This window comes from Mirounga angustirostris, unplaced genomic scaffold (assembly GCF_029215605.1).
Source record: "Mirounga angustirostris isolate CCGP_5_RB_7025 unplaced genomic scaffold, mMirAng1.0.hap1 SCAF_5, whole genome shotgun sequence".
Classification (NCBI taxonomy): domain Eukaryota; kingdom Metazoa; phylum Chordata; class Mammalia; order Carnivora; family Phocidae; genus Mirounga; species Mirounga angustirostris.
Window position 1 is genome coordinate 82139090 of NW_026991713.1, and position 20183 is coordinate 82159272.

Sequence of the window (20183 nt, forward strand, 5' to 3'; positions counted from 1 at the left end):
GTATCTGGAAAAGGATAAAACAGTTGGTTGAATACTGGGCTATTATAGCAGTTTGCAAACCTTGGATAAACTCAGTCAGCGGTTGTATAATTGGTTATTCAATCCCGACCCTTGTTCACAGCTCAAAGCCAGGAACACTGAGACCTGTTGCCAATTTGAGTGAATATAGTGACTGTACTCGGCCGGGGCCTAACATTGGAGCCAGGCCTTTTCCTGTGGGCTGGTTTCCACCATGTCTGGGACTGGCTCAGTGACAGTGGGTCTTTTGTTGTGAAAGGCTGGCTGGTACTCCCCTCCTTTGCAAAATGTCTAACAGCTACACAAATATAAGAAAATAGGAAAAGGGACTTACTGTAGCTTTTCTCTTAGTAAGTTAATGTGAAGTTATTAGTTTTCCTTTCTTTATTTTTCTTTTCCTTTTTTTTTTTTCTTTGCTCCTTTTTGGGGAAAGTCTGAGTTAAGTAAATCAACTGAAAGAGTGATATAAAAGCCTGCTTCTAGATAAGAATTGAATCTTGGTAGTCCTTGATTGGAATATGATATGTATGGAGAAATTTATAGTAATTGGACTCACAAAAATGGATTTCTGAATAAGATATTTATACTTCTCCTCCTTTCTCCTATGAGCGTTCATGTACTGAGAAAATTGTTTTTACTGAATATCTCCTCCGTGACTGAAAGATATAGCATGTTTATAAACCTGTTATGTGTTTGGCTTTATGAAACAAGCACCCTACCTTCTCTGCCCAAACACACTGGAGAGAGGCCAACAGACTAACCACTCACTGTTTCTAGTCTAGTAAAATTTGAAAAATAAATCAGTGAAGATTTTGATTTGAGTGTGTGGTATAAAGAATGCCCAGTCTTCTTACAGTGACCAATTCATAAAGGAATCTGTAACAAGCTTGTAGTATTTGCCAGTTAGGTGCTGCTTACTGATAGGGTGACAGTTCCCAGCTGCAATCAGTTATGCTTCCATTATTTCTGTTGTTTAAACATGCCTTGGAATACTAGTTCAGAGCATTTCACAAAGTGTATCTTAGTTCCAAAACAAAGTAAAGAGCATGTTAAAAAAGAAAAAAAAAATTAAAAAACCAAATGCATTCTGAATTGTGATTTTTTTTTCCTGAGAGTATTTATAATCTCTTTGCCACCCCTCTCACCTCCCTGATTCCACCTCACACACCCAGCATTTATAAAATCACACACACAACACACAGTGTTTGATTTAATGCTGGGTTGCAATTCAATCAAGAGACTGCTGAGGTCATATAATATAAATGACCACAGTACTTCTTGGCTCAGTTAAAGCCTTGATCATTCAGGGCTTTGTTTTTGTTAATTGAGTAGCCTCCTGCTGGGGGGAGCTCCTAAATATTTTGGACTATATGTCACTAAAAAGAAGTTGGAGACTAGAAGGTAGTGATCTGGAGGGGGAGGGGGGAAGGAGGTGAGTTTCTGCAGTGGACAAGGGAAAAGGAAAGACGTTGTTCTGAAACCGTGACAGGACAAAGGAAAAAGAAGCAAATTGTTTTTGAATAGAAAATTAATCATTGAAAAGGGACTGGCTATTGTGAGGCAAACATAAAAATAGAGGAGCATTTAACTTGAAATATATGAGAAAAAGCACTATAGAAACTCCAACAGAGGCATTTAATGGAAAATACACCTGGCCATCTCATTATAAGTACATCCCTGGGAGCCAAGTGTTATGAGCATTAGTAAGAAGGTGGTATTATAAAAAAAAATTGATTATAATCAAGCTTAATGTATTTGAGGCTTAATAAAAGTATTGTATGGCGGTAGTGAGTATCATGGCATAATAGAGACCTCTTAGTATTGGATTGTTCATAAGTTTTGTATTTCATAATGTTGATCTGTGGAGGCCTTTGCTTCCTGATGGGAAAATAGGAACTTGTATGGGAAAAGAGATCACAGAATTATAGACCGGCCCCTATTAACCCCAGAAAATGCAATTCAACATATATCTTATCATCTTAATCTCCCAAATATTCTTTTAGTTTAGATTATAATGCAATATTGCATGTAACAAACAGATGTCTCCCCTAGGTCACTGTTTGTAATTTAATAAATTGTAGGTGTCCAACTGGAGAGTCTAGAGCTGCTGGTGAAGAATGAATGTCTGAGATGCCTCATTAATTTAATGTAGGTAAGAGGCTGGTGGGCTTAAAGGATTTGGTAGTAGCCCCATTGAGAACTACCTAAATGTAATTCAAATAGTGTGGAATAAACTTTTTTTTCCTATTGTTTTTCCCCTCCATGCTGTGAAATCTTACTGATCATTATTTTTTAGGCACTTAATATGTCACGACGAAAAAAAAAAAAGAACAGAAAGGCTGAAATATGTATGAAAACAAAAGTTTCAATTAAACTTAAATCAAGTATTTTTTAAAGGTGTTGGTTTTTAATTTTTATACAGCTCTATTTGGCACAGAACTCTTTACATGTTTTGAGATTTGGCTTCGATGCTTTATAATTTTGAGGGTGCTGTGCTATAATCTGAACAACTTGCTGAGAAGAAAAGAGAGAACTTAATAACCCAGGTTTTACATCTTGAACTCTGGACCAGAATAATAAATCGACACCTAGTGTATAATTGGGAAACTTGTTAGATTATGTATCTACTTTAATGTAATTTATAAATTTTGGAAGTATTCTTATTAAGAATTTAATCCCCTCATCAAACAAAGTAATTTCTCTCTCATTCTTTGGTAGCTGCCATGGAGCAATGATGTTTTTCCTTTCTCTCTTTAGAAATGGAACACTTTATTTTTTTTTAAATTTCATGAACATAAATGTTAAGTAGATAATGCACCTTTTAACATTAACCTGTTGGAAATAATAAAGATCAGTTTTGATGATTACAAATTTTTTGCAAACACAAGTTTAGTTTACCAGATTTCTTGCAATAAATTATTTGCCTTCTGCAAATAGGATTATAGACAGCTACAATACTTAGAATGATTTATTTGTCATGCTTGTAGTTTTAACTGAAGATCTCAACTACTCTTATTGGAACACTTTTAATTCATAAAAATGATTAAATATGTGTTTCTAATTTATCATCATTGTTCACAATGTTTTATGTGAATCTTCCTCCTAGAGGAATTACAAGATTTTTCCAAATAGTTGAGGGCAGTGAAGCCTTTTTGTAACCATCTTCAGGAGTCATCCCAGTGTTCACTTTAGGTGGGAGATTTAATGTCCTGTAATAGAGACCCTGTGGGGCTTAAACATACTCTGCACCTTTTTGTGAGAACTGAGATAGCAGCTTCCTGGGGTTTTCATGTCCCTCAGGGAAAATTCCCAGAGATATGAACATTTTTGAATTTCTGACATGTGCAACACAGACTTTTGTGGCTTTTGAAAGACCATTCCCAAGTTTGTAAAAACTTGCTCTCTGACTCTAAGGTCAGAAAATTGGGTGGTCTGTCACTTTACTGGATTCATCCATCCTTTGGGAATGAAATATTGACCTATTTTTTTTTATTTTTTAATTGCTGACATTTCATTGTACTTCACCAAAATCCCTAGGCTGTTATAAATAAGTTTTTTCCCCTACCTTTATTAATTTTATTCTATTAAATCAGTGAGTCATTAAGAAAGCATGAGGTACACATCATAGTGTGGTGAACATCCCTTGAGCCCTTCTCACCCCCACCTGCTTTTTCTTTTCGGGTACATTTCTGATGAGATATCTACAAGATAATTTAATATCATAAATTTGATATTAAATATATGTATATGTGAAAGAGAAAGATTTAAGGAATATATATCTCTATCTATTATTTATTACATACATGAGAGTTAAGTTGTTCAATGATTACTTCAGGAAAGCTAAGCACAAGAGAAAGAAGGGATATTCAGCAGACCTCCCTTTCCTATTCTCTTCTCTCTCCCTGGATATTTCTCTGTCCTTTCAAATGTTTTCCTCTCAGTTATTAGATTTGAGACATGATTCTATAGATGCTATAGGTTGATGTTTTTAAGAGTATAAAAAAAAGGGTGCCTGGGTGGCTCAGTTGGCTAAGCGTCTGCCTTCAGCTTGGTTCATGATCCCAGGGTCCTGGGATCGAGCCTCACATCAGGCTCCCTGCTCAGCAGGGAGTCTGCTTCTCCCTCTTCCTCTGCTGCTCCCCCTACTTGACTCTCTCTCTCTGTCGAATAAATAAATAAAATCTAAAAAAAGAATATAGAAAAATAAGCAGCAATGCTTCTGTGCTATAAAAATTCCTATTAATTATATTCAAGGTAGAGATTATTTTCCTTTCTACCATTAACATCCTTTCCAGTATTAATAATTCGTTGTCCTCCCATTCCTTTAAATGAATAATCAGGATATTATCCCACTCATTCGTCTCTGATTTACCATATTGCTTGCAATGTTATTCCACTGTTCTTCTCTGAACCTTAGTTCTCAACTGTGAAAAGAGGATGCCCTTGTCATTTAGTTGACATCTTAGGAGCTTCTCTTTTTTCTTTGCTGTTTACATAAACATAGATACCTCTCATATTATGTGTGTAGTACATTACTTTGAAGAATATACGTACATGAATATACATGTGGTCATATGATTAATGGTCCCTTGTTTAAGATTCTTAAACAAAATTTTTGTTCCCAATACTCCAGTAATAATAATTCTCTATTTTCCCCCTTTTTAATAAATAAAACATATATTAGCTCCTGGTAGTTCATTATTGCATTTTACTGTGACTTTTTTTCCCCTTTGAATTACTATATCTCATTGAGTTGTATAATAGAAAACTCTTGGAATGTATTTGAATTTTTTTTGTTGATGATATTTAAATTATTATTACTCAAATGACACTGTGATGTTGGTAAAATTCTTTTACCTTTTCATAAGAAGAATTCAATATATTCTACTTCACATCTTAACCGCTTGAAAAAAGTTTTCAAGTTTCTGAAAATGTAGTAGAATGTCTTTATCCATATTGTTATACCCCAAATCGGTGTTTCCTCATCAAAAAAATTACCTCAGGTATTTGGGAATTGCAGATTCCTGGGACTCAACCAAGGCATAAAGAGCCAGACTCTCCCAGTGGCCCTGGAATTTTGCACTTAAAGAAGTTTCCCTATGAGATGAACTTCAAGTGGATAGGATCCACTTCTGTTTTGCTCCTGTTAATATCCCCATGCCTGCAAAAATATATAGTACCTATTCTTTGTTGAAATAATCCATTCTACTATTCTTATCCATATACTTATCTTTTAATTTAACTTTATATTGATAGTGTGACTTAATTCATATTATTTTCCTAATTACAGACAAGATGAGAAATTGGCCTTATTTTTGGAAAGTATTGCTTAGTAGATTTTTTTTATAGCTGCTTTGATTGATAAACAGTAGACTATTTTTGAACTCTTTATGGTAATACTGCAAAAGTAGCATTTAGGAAAAAGTCTCTCAGCACATTTTATTTACCATGTAATAATTAAAATAAGGCATGTTCTCTTTGTTTTTACTTCAATAAATGAAACAATAAAAGAGAAACTCAGTGACACCCTAGCAATTTGAGTCAAACATTTAGTGTCTGGTCGCTGTTAGTCTATCCATCTTTCCCAGGAGATAGTGAATTTCTTGAGGTGCGGAGGCCATGTCTTAGTGCCTATCACCCTGCCACAGTAGCAGCTTAATAATGATTGTTAAGTAAATGAATAAATAAATGGATAGAGTCTAACGTCTCCTGATCTTCTTGTGTATGTACGTGTGTGAGTTGTGCAAAATAATGAAAAGGGAAGTATCAGATTTTTTAAAAGTAGTCTGATAGCTCAAATAGTACATCATGCCACTAAAAGCAAAGACAATCATTTTGTACATTCATTCAGTTAAGAAATTAAATGAATATACCAATGGATTCTCCATGCCCAATTTTATACCCACTGACTTTAACATTGAGAATGCTAAATCTCTGGTGATACAGGAAAAGTGAAAAACAAACTATGCTTTTCTCTTTTTCTATTTATCCAGACTTTTTTCTTTTTTGTGTGCTTCCTTTTTATCTTTTTTTTTTTTTCCACTCATTCTTCCTTAAATGAAAATGCTTCTTAAAGAGAACTCTTACAGGTTGATTTTGTTTGGCTTTTCTGCATTTGGTGGGGTGGGGATGGGGGGGTCACGGCATATCATACCTAACACAGGACTGTAGCTTTCGTTGTTGATGTGTCTAAGCTTGTGAACATTAAATGCCATTTTGGAAATACAAGTATTGTATTTTCTCATCTAAAATTACTCTAAAAATGACACGATCCAAATCCATGAAAGGTTATAAGAGACCAAATATAACAAGTTGTTAAGGCAGATGGACTACTTTGGTTGAGAAGGATATGTGCAAATTTAGATATATGATTTTAAGCAAATCAGGGGATATTTTTCTTAATTTTAAAATCTGATGCTATGTATTAGAACATAAAAAAATAATTTGAATTGTAAGTAGCTTTTCAGCTCAACTGTTCAACTATACCTGCATATCACAATCTCTAATTTATCATATGAATCATGTCAGTTTTTATTGTTCATATCTTTTCAGGCATCTGGCAAGCTGAGATTGTGATTTGTTTTCACATATGTTGTGATAGAGAAGATTCAGGATGTGTAGTGGTTTAGCATCAGGCTGTATGTGCTTTAATTCTCACTTCCAGTGGTAAAACATTCTGTCATATTTTTAAAGTATTGGAATCTTATTCTAATGTATGTTCAGTGGTTTTCTATTTCTCTGCTTTTTATATCTCCTTTATCATCCCTACCACCCACTTTCACAATTTTAAACAACAACAACAACAGAATTGTACAAATACGATCAGTAATTTTCATTTTCATCATGGTCTTAGATATCTAATTAAATGGATGATTATGTGAATACACTCTTTTATAGTAGGATAATTGCTTCATTTATAATTCAAATACATATTTAGGTAATTCTTTTCTTAAATATATCAGTAGGCATATGTAATTTGCTTAGAACTATGCATTCTTATCTTTACTAAACTGCTATATGTTTAAGCTATCTTAAACTCCTGTTTGTAAATTTGTCTTGTGAAACGAAGACTTTGTGTTAAATATGCCTGACTCTCATGTACCTTTTGCTATGACTTCGTTCTTATGGTTTGTCTTCTATTTTTCTTTCTTCCTCTATCTCACATATCCACAGTTGAGAAAATAGTATTTCATATAAAACATATGGAGAGTAAGTTTTATTATAATTGATGTCTAAGAAAGTTGGTTATTCGATGAATAAAATAAAAAGACATAGTCATGAAAAACTTTTTTGGGAAATGCTTTAACTTTTTGAAGTTGACTATTACTGATACAATCATGAACATCTTCCTCCCGAATTTCTTTCTATCACATTATTTATGCTTTTCTATTCTACCCCTCTTGCCTTAGCAACCCCTTTGCTTCCTCCTACTCTCCATTGTCACCCCTCTTATTGTAACAAATGACTACAACTTAATTCATGTTTCCCCATCCACACTTTGCTGACATCATAAATTATTTGGATACAAATGGGCAATATTCATTAGCTGTGCACTTTGCCGAAAGAGCCTTACACAGGAGTGCTGCACTCTCTCATTTTTATTAAAAGTTAAAATGCTCTTGCTGTCATGGGGGTTGGGGTGAGTTAGCCATGATAGAGGACAGGGCTACAGTGCTAATAAATAAAAATAATAACTATTACCGCTGGTTGAGTGACCCTGGGAAAAGAGCACTACAATGCTATTTGTTGTTCTCTTTCACTTGTCAACAGCACTGGCTTGAAAGCTTTAGCCATTGTTGAGGATGTAATAGAGCCTATGGAGAGTAAGAGAGACAACTGTCCAAAAAAATAAAAAAATCATGCAGAGATTAGTTGAGTATTTTTGTGTATCTGTGCTGTTTTGGGACAGTTCATACATTAACCTCATGGAAGTGACAACTATCCTTGTCCCTCATGATACTACGCCTTTTTCTCTATCATCTTTATTGGCATGAACCAACTAAAAAATTCATAGGGATGGTAGATAATCAATGAAACTAAGGGTTGTGGGTCATTACCATAAAAAAGGTAGAGACAACCATCATCCTTTGATGAGGTTTTTGAATTCTGGGTTGTTTTAGTGATGGGCACAGTGAAGCATGTGCATATATATTTCATTTGATTTTTGAAACAGTTCTTTTGGGTTGTCGTATATTAAGTTGCAGTTGTAATGTTAGTAACATTTTTGAGTGTTACTGTGTGCCCCATAGTGTTTTAAGAGCTTTATATAAATTATCTCACTTATTTTGACAATCGTATGTGGTCAGTACAGTTATTATTCCCATTTACAGATGAGTCAGTTGAAGCAGAGCGAGGTTAAACCACTTGCCAGAGGTCACAAAACTAGTAAGTGATGGTGTCTGATTGTATGACATCAAGGTTTTTTTAATGTTCAGTAGCACAACATTAGTGAGATTTTGTGCATGAGGGATACCTCTTTGCAACTCTTTTTTGAAATGCTTCCCCCAAATTACTTAATGTTATTTTTGCCGGCCTCTAATTTTTGAAACAAGGACAAAACAAAGTGTTGCATGAAAATATATTTAACTTGGGTCACCTGGGTGGCTCAGATGGTTAAGCATCTGCCTTCAGCTCAGGTCATGATCCCGGGGTCCTGGGATTGAGCCCCGCATCTGGCTCCCTGCTCTGCGGAGAGCCTGCTTCTCCCTCTCCTTCTACTGCTTCCCTTGCTTCTGCTCTCACTCTCTCTGTAAAATAAATAAATAAAATCCTTAAAAAAAAAAAGAAAAGAAAATATACTTAACTTTCTGAGTGATAGAGTAGATAAAACAATATAGCTTCCTAAGTGTCTCTTTTAATGATTTTTTTTTATGTAAAACATATAGAGCCATCTTGTGAGGAGTAAACCCAAGGTTATTGAGATGTAGCAATTATATCATATTGATTATGGCATGTTTAATCATGTGATGAAGAAATATTCTTTTAAAATATGGTATAAGATTGAATATAATTGGGCAGGTGTGTTAATAGTTTCAGCTTGTGCAACGAGAAAATTCAAGCTTATAAGTATTGATATAAATTTTGCAATATTCCAAAAACTGATTGCACATTAAACATTTTAAAACTTGAGTCAGCAGGCCAAATTTTTTTTTTCCTTTCTGTTAACAAGCTCTTATTAACTTTCAAGTGGAAACAAACAAGTATTTTGGCACCACTAAAAGTAAAGTATTTGTAGAGCTTAATTCACTTTAGGATAATTACATATAAAAATGAGGCTTATTGAAATTCTAATGCTTTGGAATTTCAGATGTGTTTCTCTTGTGTGTTGTGGTATGTATTATTTTTTAATGTTTCCTAGAAGAACTTGACATTTTCCGTGGCAGACTAGCTGCAGTGCTTGGCTAATGGGAATGTTACAAGGCCCCGTGGTCTTCAGTGGACAAATAACTTTCCATATATATAAAAGTTTTACATTACTTCCATTACATTGTTTAGTATTTGCCCCAAAATGCTGTCTAGGCCTGTGCATATTGTCAACATGAATTAAACTCTTACAGATATATGATTTCTAGAGTTAGCCCAATCTTCCCCCTCAAAAATAATCTTATTATCAGTAATTGAATAATTAAATAGCAAGCATTGAATTGTAATTAGCTTTTTGAAGAAAAATATATTTGGCCAAGTGTTCTAACTTGTGTTTATTCTTCAGCTTTATGTTGGCCATCAAGTGAAAGCTTGCAAGGGGAGAATATTGAGTTAACAATACCTAATTCAAACAGAGCTCAGTCGCCCAGATCAACTCTCATATAATAATTGTTTAAAACTAGATGAGGCGAATAAAACTGGACTAACATTTCATTTTTGACAAGTTTGACTATTAAAAGAACTTGTTATTGTGTGTGGCATATCAAAAAGAACACTGAACTAGGAGTTAGGCTTCAGGTCCTACCTTTATCATTAATTAGATTTATGATTTTAGTCATATTTTGACCTTAGTTTACAATTTCAGTCTGTAAAATGCAGAATTTGTTCTAGACTATTTATTACCCAAATTGTATTGAGCAAAACAGTCATCTCCCAACACTGATTTCCTTGGTCAGATATTTAAATTACACTATATAATCCACAATTCACTTAAAGATTGACAGTCTCTTAGCCCTTAAATAGATCTAAATCTTGTAGAAATGAAATGTAAATTTGTGGAATGTAATGAGATTGACATGACAATGGAATGCTTATTTCGTTTGTTTTGGTTTTAAGTAACCAATTTGTGTTCCGTTTGTGTCGTGTGTTTTATTTAATAAATTACTTTTATGAAATGCCTATCTAAATAATATCTAAAGATCCATGAAGGTTTAAAATTCTGATTCTACGATGTGAATAATCTACATAAGGTCACTTTAACTTCTTGACTTTGAAGAGGTATTGCTCTATTTTTTGAAGTTTAGACATACTGCTGTTCCTTCCAGAAGACAACTCCCATCCCTAAACATGCACCCGATCACATGTCACGAATAACACAGCTTAGGTTAAGCTACAAAATTAAAGTATAAACTGTGGTAGATTTGGTAAGACCTAACTCTGGGGACTTTGTTTAAAAAAAGTCAAATATTACACATACATGTTTTTTGCTTGTTCGATTTTTCAATGAGCTCTGCCCCTGCAGATCAAGGGAGCTTAAGGGAAGAAACCTACATAAACACAAAGCAAAAACCTGAGCTTGTGTGTAAAGCTACTGCATGGAGCGAATGGGGTTTAACTCCTGGCACTGGCAGCTTGTTGGAGAATTACAATATGTTGGCGTGAGTCTCTAGGTCTCATTGTTCCAGATGAGGGAGTCAGTCTTAAGAGGGTTTGGCACTGAAGGGAAAAAGGAGTGAGAGTTATAGGGAATGAACAGGCCCTAAAGAGGCAGGATGCTGTTGTAACAATGGCTGGCACAGTTGGGGGGGCCATTCACCAGTGGGGATTGCCATAGGCATTGATGTGAAGAAACATATGTGAGCAAAAGAGGCAAGGGTGAGAAAGGAAAATCAAGCAAACATATCAGAAGGGTCCTGATGGCAGAAAGAGACAAAAGTAATCCAATTAGAGTCATCTTAATATTAACGGATTGACTGATGAGGATATCTGTCATCACCCTCTAATTTATCTTATAGCTTATTTCTTACCATTTATTTTATTTTTTTTTTTAATTTTAAAATATGTACGTATTTATATTTCCCCTAAAGACACAGATCCTTGAATTAAAAGGCCCTGGTTCTGGGTGCCTGGGTGGCTCAGATGGTTAAGCGTCTGCCTTCGTTCCGCTCAGGTCATGATCCCAGGGTCCTGGGATCGAGTCCCGCATCGGGCTCCCTGCTCCTTGGGAGCCTGCTTCTCCCTCTCCTTCTGTCTCTCTCTGTCTCTCATGAATAAATAAATAAAATCTTTAAAAAATAATAATAAAATAAAATAAAAATAAATAAATAAAAGGCCCTGGTTCTGTATTCCCTCTGTTCTACTCTCTGGCTAAGTGATGCTGGGAAAAGCATCTTTCTGAGCCTTAGTTTTCTCATCTGCAAAATGGTGTAATAACAACGCATACCATTGACAATGCTGTTGCATCTGACAGCATTATATAAACTGAAATGCTATGCAAAAATAAGAGCTACTGTTACCTCTCTCACTTATTTTAATATAGGGAGCACTAATTTTTATTTTGACAGCAATTGCGATACTTCAATGTTGGAGAGAAGTAACTCTCAGGAGAATCTTTAAAGGTGCTTATAGTAAAACTGTGGCATATCTTAATGTGAAAATGATGGATAATCCAGAATTTGAACTTTTGGAAAATAAGTATGTCCACAAACATACTATACATACTCACAGTATAAAATACAATTCTACACATATTTTAAAAAATCGCATCTCATTTTAGAAAATGGAATATTTAATAGATAACTACTATATTTTTTAGTCCATAAACACTGAAGCAACACTTACATAATTGTGTCAAATTTCACCTTAATCACATTCACACATTTAATGAACAGGTGTATTATAAATATTGGGATTTTGCCATTTGGTCTTTTACAGTTCTAGTCATTTATATTCTCTGGGTTCTTTACCATCTTCAGAGAAATTCAGTCATTAGTACCCATGCATCCACTGTGTTCATTATGACCATTGTGAACTCATCATTAACTGTCTTCATTAACATCCACGGTGAAATCATTTCTTAACCACCTCTTCATGAATGACCAGTGGAGACAAGCTACAACAGTAGCCGTTGGAGGAATACTGGACGTGGATTTGCTTAAAGCTCTTTATTTTATAGTATTTCAGATAGAGAGGTGAAGTGGGTGAAATGATACACTTTTGGTCCCCCTGACTTTGGGATCCAGTAGGTTGAACTTAGCTCCCTATGGGCAACTTCTCAAAATAATCTTCTGAATTAGATATTGGTGCCTTTGTTTACCACTTAAGAAACCAAAGCTTAGGGAAATATCTAATTCAGAAGATTATTATGAGAAGTTTGAGATACCACATGTAAAGGACCTGGTACACTGCTTAGCACTTAGCCCTCAAAATAGTAGCTGTCATTATCATTTCATTGTTGACAAGAGAGTTCGGAATTTGTAGGCAAAAAAACAGAACAAAACGAAACAAAAAACAAAACCTTAGTTCAAAAAGTCAACTCTGCCCGTTACATTTTGTGAGACCTCAGACAAGTCCTGTTTTTTTTCTTTTTGCTTTTGTTTTTAACCTGTGTGATGGATATAATAACACAATCTGAGCCTTCAGGTTTTTGCTATGATTAAATGAGAGAATACAGACAGGTAAAAGCATCTAACATAGTTCCTGGCACATAGGCTGCTCAATAAATGTTTACTGAATCTGAATTTAAAATATATACGTCACCCAAATTGCAAATATTAGTGTCTGTATTCATCCACAGACATGACATCCCCGAGTTAGATATGTTTCTGATTTTACATCTTCCAAATTATTTGGTCTTAAAGAAGTTATTATATATATATATGTGTGTGTGTGTGTGTGTGTGTGTCAGGTATTTGAAAAAAAAAAGTGGCTCTGTATAGGAGCCTTCTATCTTTATGTAAGTTAATAAAGAGGCTAGGAATGTTCTGCAGGTTTCAGAAATCTGGCGGCTGTTACTTTAACTCTGCAACTTAGACAGAAGACTTCTGTTTCTTTATGAGCACACTACAGTGAATATTTTGTCTAGCTGCAGGGGAAAAGCTTTGTCATGGACTTTGCAGACAATAGCCTTAAAAGTAAAATGGTCTGCTTTTGGTGCCGGGAGGTTCAGGGGCCTATTGTTAGTGCACAATGGATTTCTATTGCTGCATTCCTGCTTTGCAAAGGTTTGTTAGCTTTTAATGACTGACAGTACTCTATTGCAAATACCGTATTGGCTGTACCCTGTTTACATGCTACTCAAGAATTTTTGTGGAGTGCTGGAAAAAAGAAACAGTGGTGTTTGTTTGACCTACTCTGATAAGGTTTAAAAAATGATTTCGCTCATGAAGTGCTTACTGGGAATGTAGAAACATTGGAAATCCGTGCAGAAGTATTTTAAAGTTACTTTGAAAGCCTCAATGAACAGAAATATTGATTACAGTACGAAGAGATTTAAGCCGTTTTATTACTCAGAATTGTCATTACCATTTTCAAAACCACTATGGTACAGAAAGAGGGATATTTGAAGAAAAAGTAAAAGCAATTTCTTAGGATCTGTCTTCCTTAAAGTGTAAGAAGTGGAGATACCTTGTTACAAAGGAAAAAAAAATACAACTTACACATTCCGTAGTAAATTCCATAGTAAATGTGTACACAGTAATTGTAGGTGTGTGTGTGTGTGTGTGTGTGTGTGTATGCACCATATGTATAGACCATAGACTATGTAAAGCAGTAATCATACAGATTCACTATTTTATTTTCCAGAAGTTTTTGACATCTGGGAAAAAAAAAAAAAAAGCGTTCCATATTGTCACAGTTTTTCCAAGGAAATTTCACCTCTACTTTTTTGAAAACTCCACACGGGCTTTGAGACTCTGACAGTCAATGGCTGTAAGATGGAGGCCTGAGAGAAGTAGATAGCATTAGCCAAAGATGATGATGACGCCTTAAAACGCATTTTACTGTGGGGAAAATGAACCAGTTTCTAATAATCTTATGGTCTCTAGGCCAGACGGTCCCTTTGATAAGTTAACATGTACTCCCTTTATGCTCCTAGTAGGGGGTAAACAAATGTCTGAACAAACACAAATACACATAAACACCAATGTGGAGAATGGCAGTGTATGTCTTAGATCCAGATACTAAGTGTGGGTATTGTTATTTAGATGGAGCATACTGGGACACTTATCTTTTAGTACACTCCATTTTCTAACTGAATGCAGTGCTAATCGTGGGATTGAAAGCCATTGTAATTGTGTACCCATCTAAATGCTGACAAGAATATACAATTATATTGTTTGGAATTGAGTTTAATGTTTGGGAGTTTTATTAGCATTTATGTTTACTTATACATTAAAATTCAACACAAAAGAAGAGGTCAAAAACCATGTGATATATAGAAGCAAATATCAGACTAAAGCATAACCTTGCTCTTTAAAATATATGTGCCCTGTCTCAATACTGGGCATTTTAAAAGAATGTGAGACAAATCTGAAATAAGCAAATAATAGGTTTCCATTATAGGCATTACTCACTTTTCTAGATTTTGCAATCTTTGTAAAGCTTCTTTTATACCAACTTTTTTTTTTTTTTTTTTTAGTGTTCACGTTCACGGTACTGGCAAATCTTTCCACAGTGTGCTTACCACCATACGATGTTAAACACATATTATAAAGTGGATGTAATTGTAAACACACAGAGGGATATAATTACACGTAGCAGATTTAAGAGCTAATTCTTTGCCTTTTTTTTTTGCTCTGCATTTTATCAACATAATTATTTTTTGACTGCAGACTAACACCCTGAAATTGACAAGCATCTATTATAGCAGGAATTTGTTCACCAAATTGAAAAACAATGAACTGCAGGTTTATATGTACCCATTGTCATAAAGAATTAGTACGGCTTTGTTCCGCAAGAAGAAAAAGCTAATGATTTTGAAACAGCAGGTGACAAAACACAGTCTTCTCCCCACCCCCCCTCCGTTATCAGTTTGTTGATGAAGTCATTATGAACTGGGGCCCGGATAGGGATGGCCTTATTTTTAGCAGATAGACTTTTAATGAGCTGCATTGTAAAGATAGTCGTGTTGATTTGCTTACATTTTTTTTTTCTTTACTTAGAAACCCCCAGTATTGAAAAGCTACTCTCAAAGGACTGGAAAGACAAACTTCTTGCAATGGGATCAGGGAACTTTGGTGAAATAAAAGGTAACATATTTGCAATTATTTTGATCTAAAATGTACGAAAATGAAGTTTATATTTTGAAATATAACAGTGATACAGTGCTTCTCCCCCCATCCCCTCCTGCCTCATGTATTCTCTGTCTTTGGTGTTTCTTCCTTCTAGCTTGAAAGTGGATGTGTCAGGGTTCTTATTTTCTCTTTGTTTGTGCCTTATTAGATAAATGGAATGTCATTTTAACAGAATAACCCCACTGTATCTTCAAAAGGCTTTGGTTTTCATCATTTAAAAAAAAAATTTTAATGATTTACCTTGTAAGTAGGAATGTATTTACATCAGGGTTAAAAACTGCCTATTATGATGATTTTATACATTCTACATATTAGAAGTGTGAATGTACATAATCTACATTTAAAACCAGAAATGATGAATGCAGAAAGCTTAATAAAGGTTGTTTTTCACTAATGAGAGCAATATTTTTGGTTTGGTTTTATTTGAATCAGACATTACAAACAACTAAGAGAAAAAGTCTGTATGGACTTCATGATACTGAATATTCATATCTTAATAAACTTTTACTAATAACAGTGGGAGAGGGCTTAATTTCTCATATAAAAATAGAATCAAATGGTCATTTCAGTTAATTTTAATGTGTGTTTTCTCAAAGCCTAGTAGGCAGTCTATGGTTTTCTATTTGTTGCCAATAGCACACTTGATTCTGAGTTCTAAAGAATTAATTTTGAGAAAAAAAATACTACTTATTCATCAATATTAAAATATTTCGTTATATATTACTCTATATTTTTTGGTAGAAGCTGAATATATTTAAAATATCACCAGATTTATATTAATATACATGTAGAAATATGTGTATAAATAACTTTTTTGCATATGTATGTATGCGCACATGTTCTCCCAATGAAAAAGGCAATTGTCTTTCTTATGGCTCTGCTACACTGGAGCATCCTAAAGAAAGGCAGGACACTAGCATCTCAGCATTTGGAAACTTCCAGAAAATGCTGGACTGAATATTTCACTTTTCATCCATTCTACTTGAAGTTTACGTATATTCAGGTTATGGTTAAGTAGACCTTGATGGTGAGAGAAAGAATGGGGGCTAATCAACACATTCAGTAACCAAAATCTATAATGGAATCAAATTCAAACAGATAATAATTTGTATGTCTTAAAGAGCTTGAAGACCAAGTTTAAAGAGAACAGAGAAATCTCTCTTCCAAGGCAGCAGATCCTTTATATTATTATGTTGGATTTTTAACCCATTTGCACCCGCGGTAGAGGATGTGTTCTCTCCAACGTTCTTTATTCTCCTCTGACCTGAGTGAAAACTGAGAGTAGAACAGAGAAGACCGCCTGTTCCAAGCCTTGTGATCTCATTCCATTGGAGGACAAACATTTTTCCCTCCCTCGTTTTCTTCACAAGTCAGACTTAAAAGCCGCCACGGCAGTGAATGTAAGCTTGGAGGAAAGCAGCTCCGCTCTCCTTTCAGGCTTGCCTGTGGGGTTAGTTCAGGAAGCTGTAGTACAGTCAAAAGAAGTTCCGTCTTTAATTTTGAGTTTTTTAAGCTTCACATTCAGAGCATAAGTTTGGTGATTGTCCTCTGGTTCTATTCAAAAAAGCTGTTTTCTGATGCATTTAAAAGGCAACTGTGGATCTTTCTTTGGTTGGGGGCATGGTTATTAGGTGCTTGGATAGGTTTGGCAGAAAACTGGGAAAATAGCGCTGGCTTACTTTTCCTACTGACTGCCCGTGACAGTTGCAATTACTCTCCATTGTTCATAGGTGGCTAGAAAGTGGAAAGGATACAATAGTGTGTAGCCCTCTGGGGGTAAATGAATTTGACTTAATGGTTCTTGGGGGGTCAGACACTATGATTATGCCATGCCCAGGAATGTGGTTTTCATGCCACCTTAGAAGAAGGTGTGTGAGAACAATGACTTAGCTGTTTGGCAGGTTTTTTTTTTTTTTTTTTTATGAAGCAAATGAAGGTGTAAGTCTCGTGTATGTGCGCACTGTTTTGGGTTGAGGTAGGCAAGAATAAGTGTGAGCTTTTCTTTATCTGGAAATATGAACTCATTCAACTATTAGATGATGAGCGATAATCGAGAATAATATATTTAATACACTCTTTGCATATGTTAGCACAGGTACTGCCTTTACAGTATTAACCAAGTCTTGTCAACTGAAACTTTTCTCCTCTGTTTACACTGGTCAGTTTTCATTTAACTTTTAATTAGTTCCAGAAAACATGTGAGTGAATGAGTGTGTGTGTGTGTGTGTCGTGTGTATGTGTGCATGTGCGCGAGCGCGAGTGCACCTATTCTTAAAATCAAAAACTAGCCAAGGGAGAGCAGAGCTCAGTTCCTAAGCACTGGCTTCAAGCTGCTGCATGTGAATTAATTTCAGGGCATTTGGACAAAGGTTAATATTACAGATTGGCAAAGTTCAAAGAATTGTTTCTTGCTATCACTGTTTAAAAAGTTAAAATGATAAACTTTTAAAAATAGGGGAAATAAATAGCATTTGGTTTGGATGTTTTAGCTATCCATAAGTAGTTGTCATACCCACTTAAAGTCAATCTCATTTTTCAAGAAACAATGTGGGTTAGTAAAGGTCACCCACTTCTGAAAGCATAAAATTATTTCTCATGTTAGATTATTTTGCCTGTTAGAATTTATACCATTTTATGGTCTGGTACCTTGGAAATGTGAAGTAATTAGGTTTTAAAGTTACATTCAAAACAGCCCTCTAAAAAACATCCAAAAAGGACACTAGATCCAGTTTTGCCGAACGCAACTGTGTGACTGAAAAGCTTGGCCCACCGTCAATATATGTGTATCCACTGATGAGCTGCCGGAAGAAATAATTTATTTCTTCTTCTCCAGTCAGCTATCTTGTGCAGACCGGTCAGCTTGCGGGGTTTTTTGTTGTTATCTATAGCAGAAGCACTGAGTAACGGTTGTGTGAGGTGAAGAAATACCTCTTAGAGCCTCATAGTTACGGAGAGGGCGACAAAACCGCGCCTGCTCTCCCCTTGGCAACGGGGCCATCACACGTTGTTTTAGCTAGCATGAAATTCCATTACACTGAAGGTCATTGCATTGGCACTTCACCTGAGCACAGTATCTGGGGATCCGTGGCAGCTTTGACTCATCTAAACAGATCATTTTCTTTTCAATAAAGTCATTGCAAGAATTTGTATTTTACGGACTTAATTTTTTTTTTTTTTTTTTTTTTTTGTAGAATTGTGACCAAAAAATCTGCATGCAGAATTCTCGCAAATATTTCTATCTTGGTGAAGTTAGAAAAGCAGGGCGTTGTCTGAGAGGTTGTCCAGGTGCCTCAGATAAGCCCAAATCAGTTTTGCCACCTGCCTTGTATAAAGAATTCTTCAGAGCCTGGTTTCTTTGCCATTGGTATCTCTGGTAGGCCCTTTCTGACCCTGCTCAGAATGCATTAATTTAGGCCGGGAAAATGTTGTATCCGGTATTAAGAAAAATGCCAGCTGCAGTTGGTATAATAAAAAATTGGCTCTTTTGAAAGCTATAATTTTGTTCTTTCTAGAAGATGGAACATAAAGGCAAACACCAGACCGCTCTAGAATGCCAGTAATAGATTCGAGGAAATAACCTATTCGGTGATATTTTGGCCTCTTAGAACTCATGATAAATACATGCTCTTTAGATCCCACATGTGGGTTAAAGTAGATCCTCTGTTAGGTGACATAACATTTTGAGATAAAAGAGGTGTGGATTCAGTATGTGGCTTGAAAGAGATAATTCTGTTTAAATGACATTAGACGATTTGTAAACAAATCGGCATGGAATAAGAATCTGGTCCCAGGTAATAAATCTAGTAAGGGATCCTTAGAATTTTTAAATTTAAAACATGAAAACTAAAATCCCCGTTTAGTTACGTAAGGGCTTTTGTCACTTTGGAAGTTGTTTTAAACCCTTTCTTTTAAAATCAGAAAAACTAAGAATCACATGCTTTGCTCATACTTTGTGACTTACTTCATTTGTACATTAACCTAAAATATATGCCTGCACATTTTTATAAAAGGGTTGGAAATGTTGATTATTTTTTGAGGGAACTGTTGCCTCTGAAACGTGTTCAATGCAAGAGTCAGCCGTGAAGAAGGTACATAACACATAGACATTTACTTGTAAATAAAGTGAATGCTTAATGTTTTCAATCTACTAAGCTTGTTTTATAGTTCCTCTGTAGTTGCTTATGAGTCGTGTGTTCACTTTTTTTTAAAAAACTACTTTGTGAGAACCGAAGAAAGACTACTGGTCCATAGCATATGAGGTTTGGCAAGGTCTGTCAAAGTGACAAAAAAGTGACTTTATGTTTCCTGCCCATCAGTGACTTGCTCTGTCCCAGAATGCCAGAGACTTTATGCCTAAACAGAGCAAGTGATGGAAAGAGAATGGTCAGACATTGGATCTCATTGATTTCTGTATTGCTGATCTAGTTCACGAATTAAGAAGTTTTATATATCTTTCAAAGAAGGTACTTAATAATGCATGTTTTATTTTTTATTTTTCATTTTTAAAAAGATTTATTTATTTTATTTTAGAGAAAGAGAGAGAGCAAATAGGGAGAGGGGCACAGGGAGAGAAGCTTCAAGCAGATTTCCCGCTGAGCGGAGCCCAATGAAGAACTCATCGCATGACCCATGAGATCACGACCAGAGTCAAAACCAAGAATCAGATGCTTAACCAACTGAGCCACCCAGGCACCCCAATAATGCATGTTTTAAACAGATACTCTTACA

The 20183-nt window shown here is 35.2% G+C and overlaps 1 protein-coding gene across 13 annotated transcripts in view; it reads left to right on the forward strand.

Annotated features, from left to right (window-relative positions):
• The window catches only part of SOX5 (SRY-box transcription factor 5), a 1012222-nt gene that overhangs the window by 776229 nt on the left and 215810 nt on the right, over positions 1-20183 (forward strand). For all 13 annotated transcript variants that reach the window (XM_045873750.3, XM_054507151.2, XM_054507149.2 and 10 more), the window contains one exon: positions 15324-15410. In XM_045873750.3, coding sequence (XP_045729706.1) covers positions 15324-15410 — 87 coding nt within the window. The remainder of the gene's footprint in view (positions 1-15323; positions 15411-20183) is intronic.